General features: G+C 37.4%; 1 protein-coding gene across 1 annotated transcript in view; it reads right to left on the bottom strand.

Moving 5' to 3' along the window:
• The window catches only part of LOC135482227 (calcium-activated potassium channel subunit alpha-1-like), a 65,408-nt gene that overhangs the window by 36,426 nt on the left and 15,607 nt on the right, over positions 1-13,375 (bottom strand). The window contains 5 exon segments of the mRNA XM_064762104.1: positions 391-482; positions 788-964; positions 3,162-3,220; positions 3,223-3,253; positions 3,255-3,313. Coding sequence (XP_064618174.1) covers positions 391-482; positions 788-964; positions 3,162-3,220; positions 3,223-3,253; positions 3,255-3,313 — 418 coding nt within the window.

Consider the following 13,375-nt stretch of genomic DNA (forward strand, 5'->3'; position numbering starts at 1 on the left):
TATTTTGTGAATTTTCCTCCTACATGTATATCATAGTGGCCTGTTTTATGGGCGGAGGAAACCATAGGGCCTAGTCCAAACCAACAAGCTTTGGCAAACTTTCTCATGAGTGACGTATAGGTACACATACACATACTATATTGATGGAAGACAAGTGGTCTTCAATGAGAGGTAAGCCTTTGCCACTGGCCACACAAACACTGTTGAACACTTGTTCTCACCAAAGCCCATTGAGCAGTGAGAGCTGGAGAATCCACAAACTCCCTGTCCAAGGCCAGCACTGAACCAGAACCTTGTGTCTTCAAGCAAGTGAAGGCAAAAGCACTGCTAATCACTAGACAATGACCCACTCCCCACTCAAATACAAAACTGTAAGCAGGGCACACTTACTTTTTTCCCCTTTCTTTCTTGAATATACCTCCATACTTCTGCCTTCGTCCAACAATGAGGAAGATTTCAGGTGTAAAGCTGGCAAACACTCCCTAAATATGGGAAAAACAAAAAACACTTCAGTCTAAAACTGATTTATTTTGATGACTGGTTTGATAGCAAGGACAATGAAAATAACAATCTGATTTCCAATGAAAGTCTAAAAAAATTCTGGTTTGTATACGCTATGTTTTATTTTTTTCAAAGCTGAGACAATGCTAGTTTAGGAGGTCAATGTTGATCAGTGTTAGTTTAAGACATTTTGCACTGCTAAATCTGACAGTTTTTCTATCTTTGAATCAAAACAGCATTTCAAATCATTTTTTAGTGAAATATATGTAATGTTTGAGACACTTACCAAGCCAAACATGATAAAAAAGACAACACAGATGCGCCCTAGGACGGTTTCTGCATTGATATCGCCATAGCCAACGGTAGTCATGGTAACCACCAGAAAATAGAGACATTCCCAATACGTAAGTTTCTGACTGTTACAAAAATAATATGGTGGGAAAGGATCACCTGAGTTCTCGACCTGAAACAGAAATACCAGAATCAGTAAATCATGAGCATAGCTTCTCCTTACAGAAATGGAATCTCATCTACTTCTGGTTTTGTACACAAAACTTAACTTCTGGTCATTGCTCAGACTCTCCTATCTTGCCACTCCAATCCTAGGGCCACAAAACTTCTTAAAGGAGATCAAAAAACGACTTTATTTTCACACTAGATTTCCCTAGACACAATATTTATGCTATGTTAGTCTGTAAACTGCATTTAAAAAAACCTTACATCAAAAAGTTCCATATAAAAACCCCATTAAAGTTGGACCATTTGCCTATCTTGTTGACCGGGGAGCCTGGTCGGGTGATGTCATGCTAGCAAGACCTGCTGGGATTATGTATTGACGAGCCCTGCAAAGCATTGCCGAATCCACGCATTTTTCCAGAAATCATAGTATGACTTAATCTATAAGTACCCCTACTTGTACACCTCTTAATTAGCACCCTGCAAATCATATAAGTAAAACAGTTATTTACAACAAATATTTTGAAAGATAGGCTAGCAGAGATGTATTAGATCCAGGAAAAGTGTGTACAGCATAGGGACTGGGCGATACGATGACAGATTTCGCTCATGTACCGTAGATGACACAAATGCTCTCCTGTCTGGTTTGTCTGACATGAATTGGACATTAACGGAAGTATGGTAGTATCTGTGGAGAATTTGGCACGGTATTGTAGTCCACGGTAATTTTTTATAATGAAGTCAAGCGATACCGGCTGTACATGATATTCCATGCAGTTCGGCCAATGGATTATGACTTGCAGTGACGACGAGTCTGTCACTAACACTGGTGAAAACAACAGTGGAGCCAATCTTTAATGTTTCAAAAAAGTTATTTATTTTACTTATTTATTTGATTGGTGTTTTATGCCGTACTCAAGAATATTTCACTTATACGACGGCGGCCAGCATTATGGTGGGTGGAAACCGAGCAGAGCCCGGGGGAAACCCACAACCATCCACAGGTGCTTGTCTAGGTTCCCGTTACAGGCTTCAAGGTACGGTATGCACAGCGGCCTGGTGGTGAGGTGTGAACTGAGCTGGAGGGCCACCCTGGAGCCTTGTAGCCGTTGTAGGGCAAGGCTAGCAGTTCCCCACAGTTCAATGTCACAGCCTGCTGTATCAACAAGCAACTAGCTAAACAACCTTTACATTCCGGAGTTAAAATTCGAACATCTATTCTTTTCCGTTGTTTTTCTTTTTTTTGGGGGGGGGGGGGGGATATAATAAGGCTTGTCCTTTGGCCTTTCCTTTCAAAAGGTGTACCACTACGATCAAGTTCCCCGTAAATCAAATCTTTTAATGAGATCTGTTCCATATTTTCTCAATCTGTGGTATTTTAGGCCAAGTATGTAACTTTACAGTATCCTGTCTTGTGTTACTGGAGTCGCAAGCTATGTACACATAGCAAAGGACTCAGATCCCTGCAGACAAACGTACTGTGACGTCATAGGGTCAATGGTAGCTCCATCAATTAGTGGAGTAGACTGATGATAAATCACTAAATTCTAACCGTTTTTCTTCTGTTTTCCGAAGTTTAACTAATCAGAATCGATTCAGGGGACATCAAACCATCTACATGTATCTAGTTTTGAAGGCGCAGCATTGGGGATCTACTTTAAGGCATTTCTCTAGGTTATAGTGCCATAAAGTAATGCAATTATGAGAAAAGATGATTCACAAAGTTTTGTGAAAGCAGGCACAGATTATATTCTAAGGGAAAGTTGTTGTTTTTCTATTTGCTTTGAGTCTGCTCTCATGATTTTACCAACAAGAATGCCAAAACACCAGAAATTTGGCCCCAAACGGCCATGGAAAATGGGATGCCAGTCTCTCTAGCATATGTTTACAGATTTTAAAGGTTTTGAATCTGGCCCCAAGACCAAATCTCAAGTATCATGCTTGCCAGGTATAGACATCTGTCTGTGGGTATGTAGTTATATTGCTTTGGATTCCTGGAGTAGAATTTCGGTCGATATATATGGGAACATTTACAATGCAGATGATGACTCCATCATCTAATAATCAAATAGCTATAATACTATACCTCTCTGGGATGACACTTAAATCAATTAGATCTAATGTTCCATTATTTAAGATAAACGTCTGTAAGGTTTTCTTATGTTCACTACACAAATCTAACATGGACAAAAGAAACCACAAACCAGATGAAGGATGCCACCCGAAGCAAGACAGAAACTGACAAAGTAGGCCACAAGTTGGAGAGGCGTATTGTAGTGCTGGTCTTAAGGAGGTTTTAAATACTGCAGGATATCAGGTATGGAGACGAGGCGTAAAGCTCTGAGGAACCTCAGACCTGTGGACAGAAAACAACAGGCCTTAGTTTACATTGTATTTACTTTGTCAATTGAGCTGTCTGTGACAGAACGTGCCGCAACTCTGTAACATCAGAAAAAGATGACAAGACAACCATTAAACAATAGGCAAAACAAAATAAGACTATGGCAAAATACAATATTTACTCAGCATAAAGATAACTAGACAAAGGTTGTTAACAGACTACAAACACAAATGTAATACTAGGAACTTTGACAGATAGCTTTGGTTCAATGCATGTAATGGCCGTACAGTATGTTCTCCTGATCCAATGTGTTAAAAATGCATGTGTGTATGCATGTTTCCCAGGCAACATCAGGAAATCATAAATATTTCCACCCCTTCCAACATCAGTGTGAATGAACATCATCAACAGCTCTTCCTGTGTTTGAGCACAACTCAGTATGGAACTATCTGATATTTATATCCAGCTTTATGTGTTCCCCAACCCTGTAAGTTACAGATAATATGAAGAACTAAACCCACATACACATATCTGTATATATCTGGATAGTTTAGACCTGTTCATACCATACGTACATTCAGCACTCTAAACCGCCCAAAATTCAAAAAACATTCGATTCCTCTAAAATGAGAAAATATAGCAGTATACTTCAAAATACATTTCATACATTTATCAGATCATGACAATAGTGTGGAGTATGTATCAAATTTAAAGTGTCTCTTTTTTTTTTAGATATCATGCCACTCACGCAGGCAATCTTGTGCAAATCAAGATGCTATTGCATTTCCAAGAGAGAATAAAATGTCAAAAATCACCTGTACGTAGTTAATCAAGTCACAGCACATGTAGGTTTTTTTCATTAAACAGAGCACATTGTTTTATCTTGTCTGTTTTCATACTCTAGCTGAAATGATCATGACTTCTCTTACAGCTTAAAAGGCAAGGGTCATGTACATGTACATAAAGCTATTTTTAATATTATACTTTTATTTGTCATATGGTCCAAGCTAATAATGTATTTGTTTGCATGCAAACTTGGAGATCAGTTGGTGTGGAAAACCACATATGTATTCATTTATATTATCTGACACTGCGATAATGTTACATACAGAAGGTGGTACAATAACACATGTTCAAGCTAAACATGTAACTCTGAGCTGTCCCCATAGTACATACAGTACATGTAGAACCATAGTGATACTGGTAACTAGCAGTTTCAGCTGAAGGACCTGATCTGATGCTTGAATGGTTATCATGGTTACAGCTTTGTAACACTGACATGACAGGCAAATGACATGTGCGCATAACCGCAAAAGCCATAGAGCATGAATATTTATGGACTATACATTAAACTAGCCAACAAATGTATAGAGATATCAGTTGTTTGTCAACTATATGCCATTTCTTTCACAGTGAACTACATGGTCACACCTTAAGATGCTCGGACAGATGTTATACAGGTACATGTTTGCATGTTTAGTAGACTATTACAGAGTGATATTGCAAACTTTCACATTCCAGTTATTAACACAGCCTTTCACACCTGTGTACTTTCATGTTTACCAGCGTTCCTGAAAATGCTCATGTGTACATGTACCTCTACCAGAAGAAAGTGTCTTCAGGTACACTTGATCCAGGTGTTATAATAAAAATCAGCGTATGACAACTTATATACCTGGCTTACCGAACAGATTAAACCAGAACTATACAACTACACCTGATTCAGGTGTTATAAAAAATTAAGCATATCACAGAATGTACAAGCATGTACCGACAGCAAATAGAGGTATACCTGACCCGGATGTTATGATGAAGATCAGTATTTACATGTCATAGTTTGGACCCTATGACAAATAAAAATATGATATTAAAATGGCTTTATGTATTAAACAGGCCAATTAAGTTATGCAGGTATAGATGTGTGTACATATACATGTACCAAACAGGCAAATTAAGTTATGCAGGTATATATGTGTGTACATATACATGTACCAAACAGGCTAATTAAGTTATGCAGGTATATATGTGTGTACATATAACTGTACCAAACAGGCAAATTAAAGTAATGCAGGTATAGATGTGTGTACATATACCTGTACCAAACAGGCAAATTAAGTTATGCAGGTATATATGTGTGTACATATAACTGTACCAAACAGGCAAATTAAGTTATGCAGGTATAGATGTGTGAACATATACCTGTACCAAACAGGCAAATTAAGTTATGCAGGTATATATGTGTGTACATATAACTGTACCAAACAGGCAAATTAAGTAATGCAGGTATAGATGTGTGTACATATACCTGTACCAAACAGGCAAATTAAGTTATGCAGGTATATATGTGTGTACATATAACTGTACCAAACAGGCAAATTAAGTAATGCAGGTATAGATGTGTGTACATATACCTGTACCAAACAGGCAAATTAAGTTATGCAGGTATATATGTGTGTACATATAACTGTACCAAACAGGCAAATTAAGTAATGCAGGTATAGATGTGTGTACATATACCTGTACCAAACAGGCAAGTCTCCAGGTAACCTAATCCCAAGTTCAATAAGACAACTGAATCTGACTGTATACAGTTTCTAATATGTTCTATCATCATCGGATGATTCAGGTGTTATATCACCTGATACTGTCAGTTCAGTAATTATCACACAGTTTATCTCCCAATTAAATTTAATAGAAGTATGAATTATGGAGCCTTGCAACTCCTAACTCACACAATAAAGTCGAACATGTGCATGGAGACCTTGCGTGCTAGTCCACAGCCCTGTATAGCATAGGGAGAGATTTCCACACTCAGCACTCTCTGCAATAACGGCTCCTTGTAGACTACTCATCCTACAGCAGCTGTAGTGCTGTACCTTGCCCAACTGCCATGATCTTAACTAGAATGAGTAAGACATGGGTGTAACTCTCATTATAAACTCAGGGCTACAACCACTTTAAAACCAGCCAGCAAGAGTTGAAACAAGGGCTTGAACAAGATAGCATCTTTAATGATGAAGTGAGACATTCAACACTAGCAGGATAGTGAGGTAATTGCTAACAAGGGATCCCAATGCATTAAACAGAAATCTGACGCATGCAGCCAGGCTGTAGCTGTGGAAGTGCAGCTCTGCTGAGACATGCCGGGCAAACGCAATGACGCACACATGGTCACAGCACGCCGTCGTAATCTCTAACAAGTAACAAACGGTTGTATTAACACAGAGTATACACTCCCACAAGCAGCATCATACCTTTTCACCTAGAATTATATCTACATGTATTTCTAAACATAGAGTAGGATACACTGTGTCAATGTCAGCCTGTACATACACAATCACCATAATGGAGTCATGTGTGCATGTTTATGTAACACATATATAAATCAAATCACTGATAAATCAATCAATCAATCACACAAGTAATGTAGGTAGTGTTCATGATCCTGTAACAAATGTCAGTCAAATGGTCAATCACCTCAAATTCAATCAATTAATCAATCAATCAATCAGAGTAACCTGTAAAGCATGACTGAGTAGAGAGCTTGTTCCATGTACACATGTACATGTGTACTTGAATTACATGTAGGCTTGAAGAACTAATATTCACTCCATAAGCCAGAACCAGGCTGGGATATGCCATGGGAACGTAGGTGGAATGTTGTAAAGATGTCATTGTTTTATGCAGGCCAGCAACTCTACACAGGGCAGGGGAAAACACTGGCATACCACAGCCCAGGTATTGCAGAGGTAAATATAGATTTCCCTGGATACAGACTGTATATGCTTCACGCATTGCATGAGCCCCTAAATCAGCCAACCTGCTCACACTAGCATAACCTGAGTCTGGTTGGTCATGTACGTAACTGATAGCATGGTCATCAGGTTGTCTTCCTGGTTTCTAAGGTCCCTCGCTTTCCTGATAATCAATACAACACATTTTTCTGATCTCTTCCCTGGTTTGCTAAACAAGCAGTAACATGTAGTCCATTGAAAGGTGCTGGAAGCAACCTTTAGAGATACCAAAGTCTGTATTACATGTATGTGCATCAGCAAGCATTTACAGGCAAGATGTCATTCATTCAACCTTCTTCATCTTCTCTAATATGGAGCAAATCACCCACACTGCCATGATGGCTGAAGCCATGGGACCCTTTAAGATGACTTATGAGAGTGGATTAAATTCAAAGACAAACTTCAATGCAAACACACTTATTAAAACAACACATCCAATAAATTAAACCAACCACTCCATTCCTCAGACATGGAAGCACATTTATGAAGCCAAAAAATGTATACGTTCCCTGAACAGATGAAGTCAAACCTAGCCCTCAATTCATGAATTGTGTCTGTGAACCAGACCCTGTACATATAAGAAGAAAATTGATTGAACAAGTGAGGCTCAATCAGTCATTATTATTTAGAAATCGTACACATGTAATTGTATAGACCAATAAACTCAAGTACCATCTAGGAGACCTAATCCATGCCAGCATTTCCTGAATACAATGGGGTTAAATCAGTCAGTCAATTCATGCACTGAGGCAGAATACAAATTCTTTTTCAATGTCGAGGGAGGGTATGGAAATAAAAATGAAATATATGCCTTATACACGAACTGTTCTCCTGATTTTGCCAAATAAAGTGCTGAAACTTTCGTTTTTCTGAGTTACACTTCTCGTGTATTATGTTAAGCTAATCAGTGGAAGACAAGGTTTGTATATGCCTTTACTGTCAATAACCAGATTAAAGGTCATATTGGACAGAAACTGATCAGTTATGGACAGAAACTGATCAGTTATTGATCAGTTACCCAATAACATTCCAGCTACAAATTAAATTTACTAACATGCCACCAAGTCCAGCTACATGTATGAACTATAAGTAAAAGTGAGGTCATCATTAAGAATATGTTCACTGGTTTTAACCCTCTATCAAAGTTATTTTCTTCATTTTTCTCTTCATATTAATTTCTTTAAAATCCCTACCCTCTTCATTTACCAGAAGCAAAAAGATCACATTCCCTCCTGATCGGCACTATTTTTTTTTCCGGATAGGACCAGGATAGGTCCAGAAAGAATATTTTAGGGATGACAGAACAAATCATGCCATGGTATAAATACATAATCTACAGCAGTGTCAATAATGCAGTGGGTGTCCCACTGGCTTTCTTCTGTCACAATGGCTTGATATTAACATGTGTATGTTTTATTCACTAAAAATATATCAACCTATCAAAAACTGCATATGTACTAAAAACCTCCTGGAAATCAGATTCTTAAGTAATGAATTATTCCTCATGAAAATGAGATTTACCCATTTACTGTACACAACTACATGGACATGTAGAATAGTGCACGACATAAACACCTATGTATCAATGCACACATGTAGTACGCCAGTGCTAGGGAATCAGGCAGGAAGCCTCTACATGATCCTTCACCTTTACTTGATTCATTTGTATACAGACCTGGAGACCAAATCAATAAGATATCCATTACACAAACAAAAAGTACATCCGCATCATAGAGGTCACACTGTAGGTGAAGTGTACATATACCTAATTTACATCAGAAATGTTCTGGTTTAGTAAGAATAAGCCTTGCAGACAGATAAATCAATGCAGGGTAACAAATATTTCCTTGAAGCAGTGTATTATGAGAGGTAATGCCAAATCTTCAACCTGTTCAATCTCTGTAGTACATTTTGCAGTTGAATTTATGAATAAAATTACTGTAAAAATGACTCCAAAATGATTTGTTTGTGTCGGTAAGGATACAACCTTCATAAAACTGTGCAAATTATTTCTCTGCACGCCAAAAGTTCTCTCAGAATGTTTGAAATATTGGTCTCAGAGTCAGCTGAAAAGGTTGAAGAATTAAGTTAATTTCAAAGAAAGACATGTGAAGTCACATCACTTGCACACACATGCTTAAACCAATTATTATTTCATGATTCTAACTGCAACAAAACGATGGTCCACGTTTAAGACTGAAAGATGAAGAATTAATGGGAAAAGAAGTCTAGAAGCCTCTGCACGCATAATGTATGGAATTTTCTTCAGCCCTATTACATGTAAGGACAACTCTATGCCACTTCCACTGGCAGAGAATTAATAAGATAGCTCCATCTCTTATTTTGTCATAAACGGAAACATCACATTAAAAAACACTGCTGAAATTACCATATTAAAATCTGGCATTGATATGAGGTTTATTAACGGATATATATCAACAATCTAAAGTGACAATAACTCACATCAATATACAAAATGTAATTTGGGAATTATGGAAATGAAATTTGAGAGGGATGGCTCAAAATCACACCACCAATTTCCTTTATGCTATTTCTAATTGCAAATTTAAGAGATCAACAAGCCAGACACTTGCAAATAATTGCTATCTTTTATGGTGCTTTGACCATGCCTCATTCCATTTACATGTATATGACATCAAAGTCTGAACATCAAAACATCCTCAGTAATCCAGAGCAGAGACTGAGACTGGCGTCTTACTGACTCAGAGTTAGATCTACATACAAAAACACCTACATTTACACATTTGGATCATTTCCAAAGCAATCAAATACATAATTCATGGAAAACACACAAAGCTGTTCAAACATTATGGTAACAGATTGGAAATCCCAGGCGGGGTAATTATAAAGGAGGGAATATATGATATTCCCCATGAGTTCCTATTAAAACTGTCTGAGTGAGCATGATGAAATGCATATTCTCAAGAGCCAAAATTCTGTCCTAGCCAGACCACAGATATCTGAAAGCTCACACAAAAATTTTGAGGAAAGACACACAAATGCTTAATTATGCATGCCAAAACTCTTGCATCAAATTGTTTCCAAAATGGCAATCTACTGTACAGGCAAAAGAATTACATACTTGAAACATGCATTAGAAGTGCTCATCAACAAAGTCAGGTTACAGTAATGGTTTAACATTACTGGAAGATCAAGGACAGGAACAAAACTTTTAAACACACAGGAAAACCAAAAGGCAGAACATTCATACTACTGGACCTGCAAGTGAGTGTTTTTTTTAACAACAGCTACATATACACTGTACTCCATGTATAGATACAAACTGTAAAGAACAAAATACATGTACTACTGATGCATGCTAATCTCTTAGGCCCACATAGTTCAGTCTCCAGAGGTTACGCAGCTCAAGAATCAATCCACTCAAAATGAAATATCTAATGGAAACTTCTCTTGAAAGCACATTTATCGACCACTTCATCAAATATGTACACTGCGAAACAGAAGAGAAGAATGAAAAAAACCCACAAAAAACGCCCTTGACAAAATGCAGGCTGTAAAGTCTTTTAATTGCTTAGAGCTGACAGGACAGTAACCTGAAGGTTACAGATTTGATTTGGAGCTGTTGTAACTTCCCGTGAACCAGGATCTCCTAACAGCTAAGGTATATGTACATCAACTGTCATGTCTTGAGCACCTGATGTTGCATGATTTAACCTCAACTCCCTGTTTAGCTAATGACAATACTGCTTGGCTCATCAGCATCAGCTTTGGAAGGCAAGCCCTGAAACCCTTGAGCACACTATGCCTATATGCCCAGTTTCAGGCAATAATACCCAGCAGGGTTTTTTTTTTTACTTCAACTTAAGCTTTAATCTGCCGTGCCATGAACATTAGAGTGTTCAAGGCATATGTCAAATCAGAGAGCATGATTAAATAATCAGGTTTTATGGGCAGATTGCTGTTGAGCCAGCCCTTTCTGGTGAAACAATGAGGCGGAAAATGGCTTCTTGTAATGAGAGTCTTCTGCCGGCAGGAATGAGCTTGAAATTAAAGTCTGGGTAGATTGATAATTTCTGCATCTGCACCTTATATGCATGTATACTCATGATTTACTCATGTAGTGAATAGCACTGTACACACACATACATTACTTGTAATGCCGTATAAAAGAGTCAATCATAGCTTTCATGTTTCACTCAAATTAGCTTTAACCACCATCACTCTTGGCTGAGGATTTCATATTGTCATTATATTTCTGTAATTTTACTCCTCTAAAATTGTAAAAAATAATTAGGTGAAGAGGAAATACATGTATTTGAATTATGGAATATCATTACTACAGTGTTTGCATGGAATAAAAACATTTGTAGAAGTTTCAGGACAAAGTGAAGTAACTTCCCAAACATCACTGACTACAGGATCCTATGCCCAAATTCATCAAACTACAAGAGGAAAACACAAAACCAAAATGTCCTAAATGACGTTTTATTAACATGGGATATACAGTCATTACTAAAAATGTGCTTGTTGGGCATACCTGATAAGCATTCCATAAAAAGGGCCCTTTTTATATTAATTTTTTAATTAGGATTTTGAAAAAAGTTTTTCTCAATCATTTCTTTTTTTCATTTCTTTTAAATCTCTATGTTCTTTGTTAGCCAGAATTAAAAGGCTTTCCTACTGAACAACCTACAGTTGTGCTAAAGATCTGTCTACAATATCTACATACTCCATTCAGAAAACCCCTAATCACGGCCTTAATTCTAATTCTAATGGAATTTTATCATAAAAATGACAATCTTCATGAAACACACCAGCCTTGCAAAGAGCACTTTACATACACCTAATTACACAATTTAATGAGACCCTCATGGTAAAAACATGATGTGGTTACCGCATTACATGCAAAGCTGATGAAAGATTCTGCCAGGAAGGCCATAAATTATCACACAACATTAACATACTACGCATAATGATTAACAAATTTATCTTCAGATGTGCATGACTAGTAGTATATATATATAGAGGAGAACAACCAGGCATTTACTCGTAAATCTAATTACCTTTGAAAAAGAATTCATTACTTTAATGATCAACGCCAACTTGGCAATACTTCAGCCATATCATAGTGAACTTTGATGAAAAATGAAAAGCAGCAAACTTATGTTTAATTCACAGCTAAAGTAAATATAAAGATAAGTAAGTGAGAACGTTGATTTCCCGTAGGATTAGCTTCAGTTAAGAAATCCGCAAATCTTCAGTCTTCACATATATATACATGTACATGTACTGTGAATACATACATACAGCCTGGTAGTGAAATGAATTTTAAAGTTAGTCTTATAGATACACTATAAATATCACTTCCAGTGATATTTCTACATGAAATTATAAAACACATGCTACATTTGATCTCAAACTTTGTCCAGGACATGCTCATTTTTTTTCCTAATTCAATCAAGAGTTCTACTGATTTACAGAAGTTGTTTTGAGGTTTGTGTTGAGGTAACACTGATACCTAACTACATGTAAAACTATAAGTTTCATCGCCAAAAGCACTTTTTTATGAACCTTATTATCCTCTACAAAGGCACTTTTGGGGTTGATATTTTATGTAAAAAATGCTATTAGACATTATACAAAAACTTGCTACATCAGAGAAAGATAACACTTGTCTCCTGGTGCAGAATTCTTCCACTGTCCCAGATCAAGGTTACATGTATGTTATTTACCAACAATTGTGCACACCATGAAAACTGAAACATTTTTATGATAAAAAGTGAAAAGCCAAAACAAAACTTGCAGGAGTTTCAAGAACACAAGTGTAATCAACACAAGTAGGAGTAATAGAGGGCGGAGTAAGAATTACATAGGGGTGAGGAAGAGCAAGAGACTTTCCCACGAGCCCTCCTTGTTAATGGCTGACCATTATGCTTGATCCCCTAGCTTTCTCTTGACAACCAGGCTAATGACCCTGTACCAGACAACTCTCCACCCATAAACCAGCAGCTACATGATAACCTGTCTACAGCTGTGAGCTAACTATATACTGAAGCCAGGCTGCACCCTTGCTTTCCCACATCCTTTACCTGTCAGGTATTTATATCACTGCTTCCGCCTACCTGGCTTTGATAAAAATTCCTCATTTTCCCATGACAAATTATAGCCTGGAGCTGGTGGCCACAGGGATGTCAATACATCATTTTCATTATTTATAACTACTGCAAAGAGCCATTTTTGGGATTCTGCTAGACAGATGCATCTGAATAGAAAGCATTCCACAACTGCACTAATCTAATGC

This window comes from Liolophura sinensis, chromosome 1 (genome assembly GCF_032854445.1).
Source record: "Liolophura sinensis isolate JHLJ2023 chromosome 1, CUHK_Ljap_v2, whole genome shotgun sequence".
Lineage (NCBI taxonomy): Eukaryota > Metazoa > Mollusca > Polyplacophora > Chitonida > Chitonidae > Liolophura > Liolophura sinensis.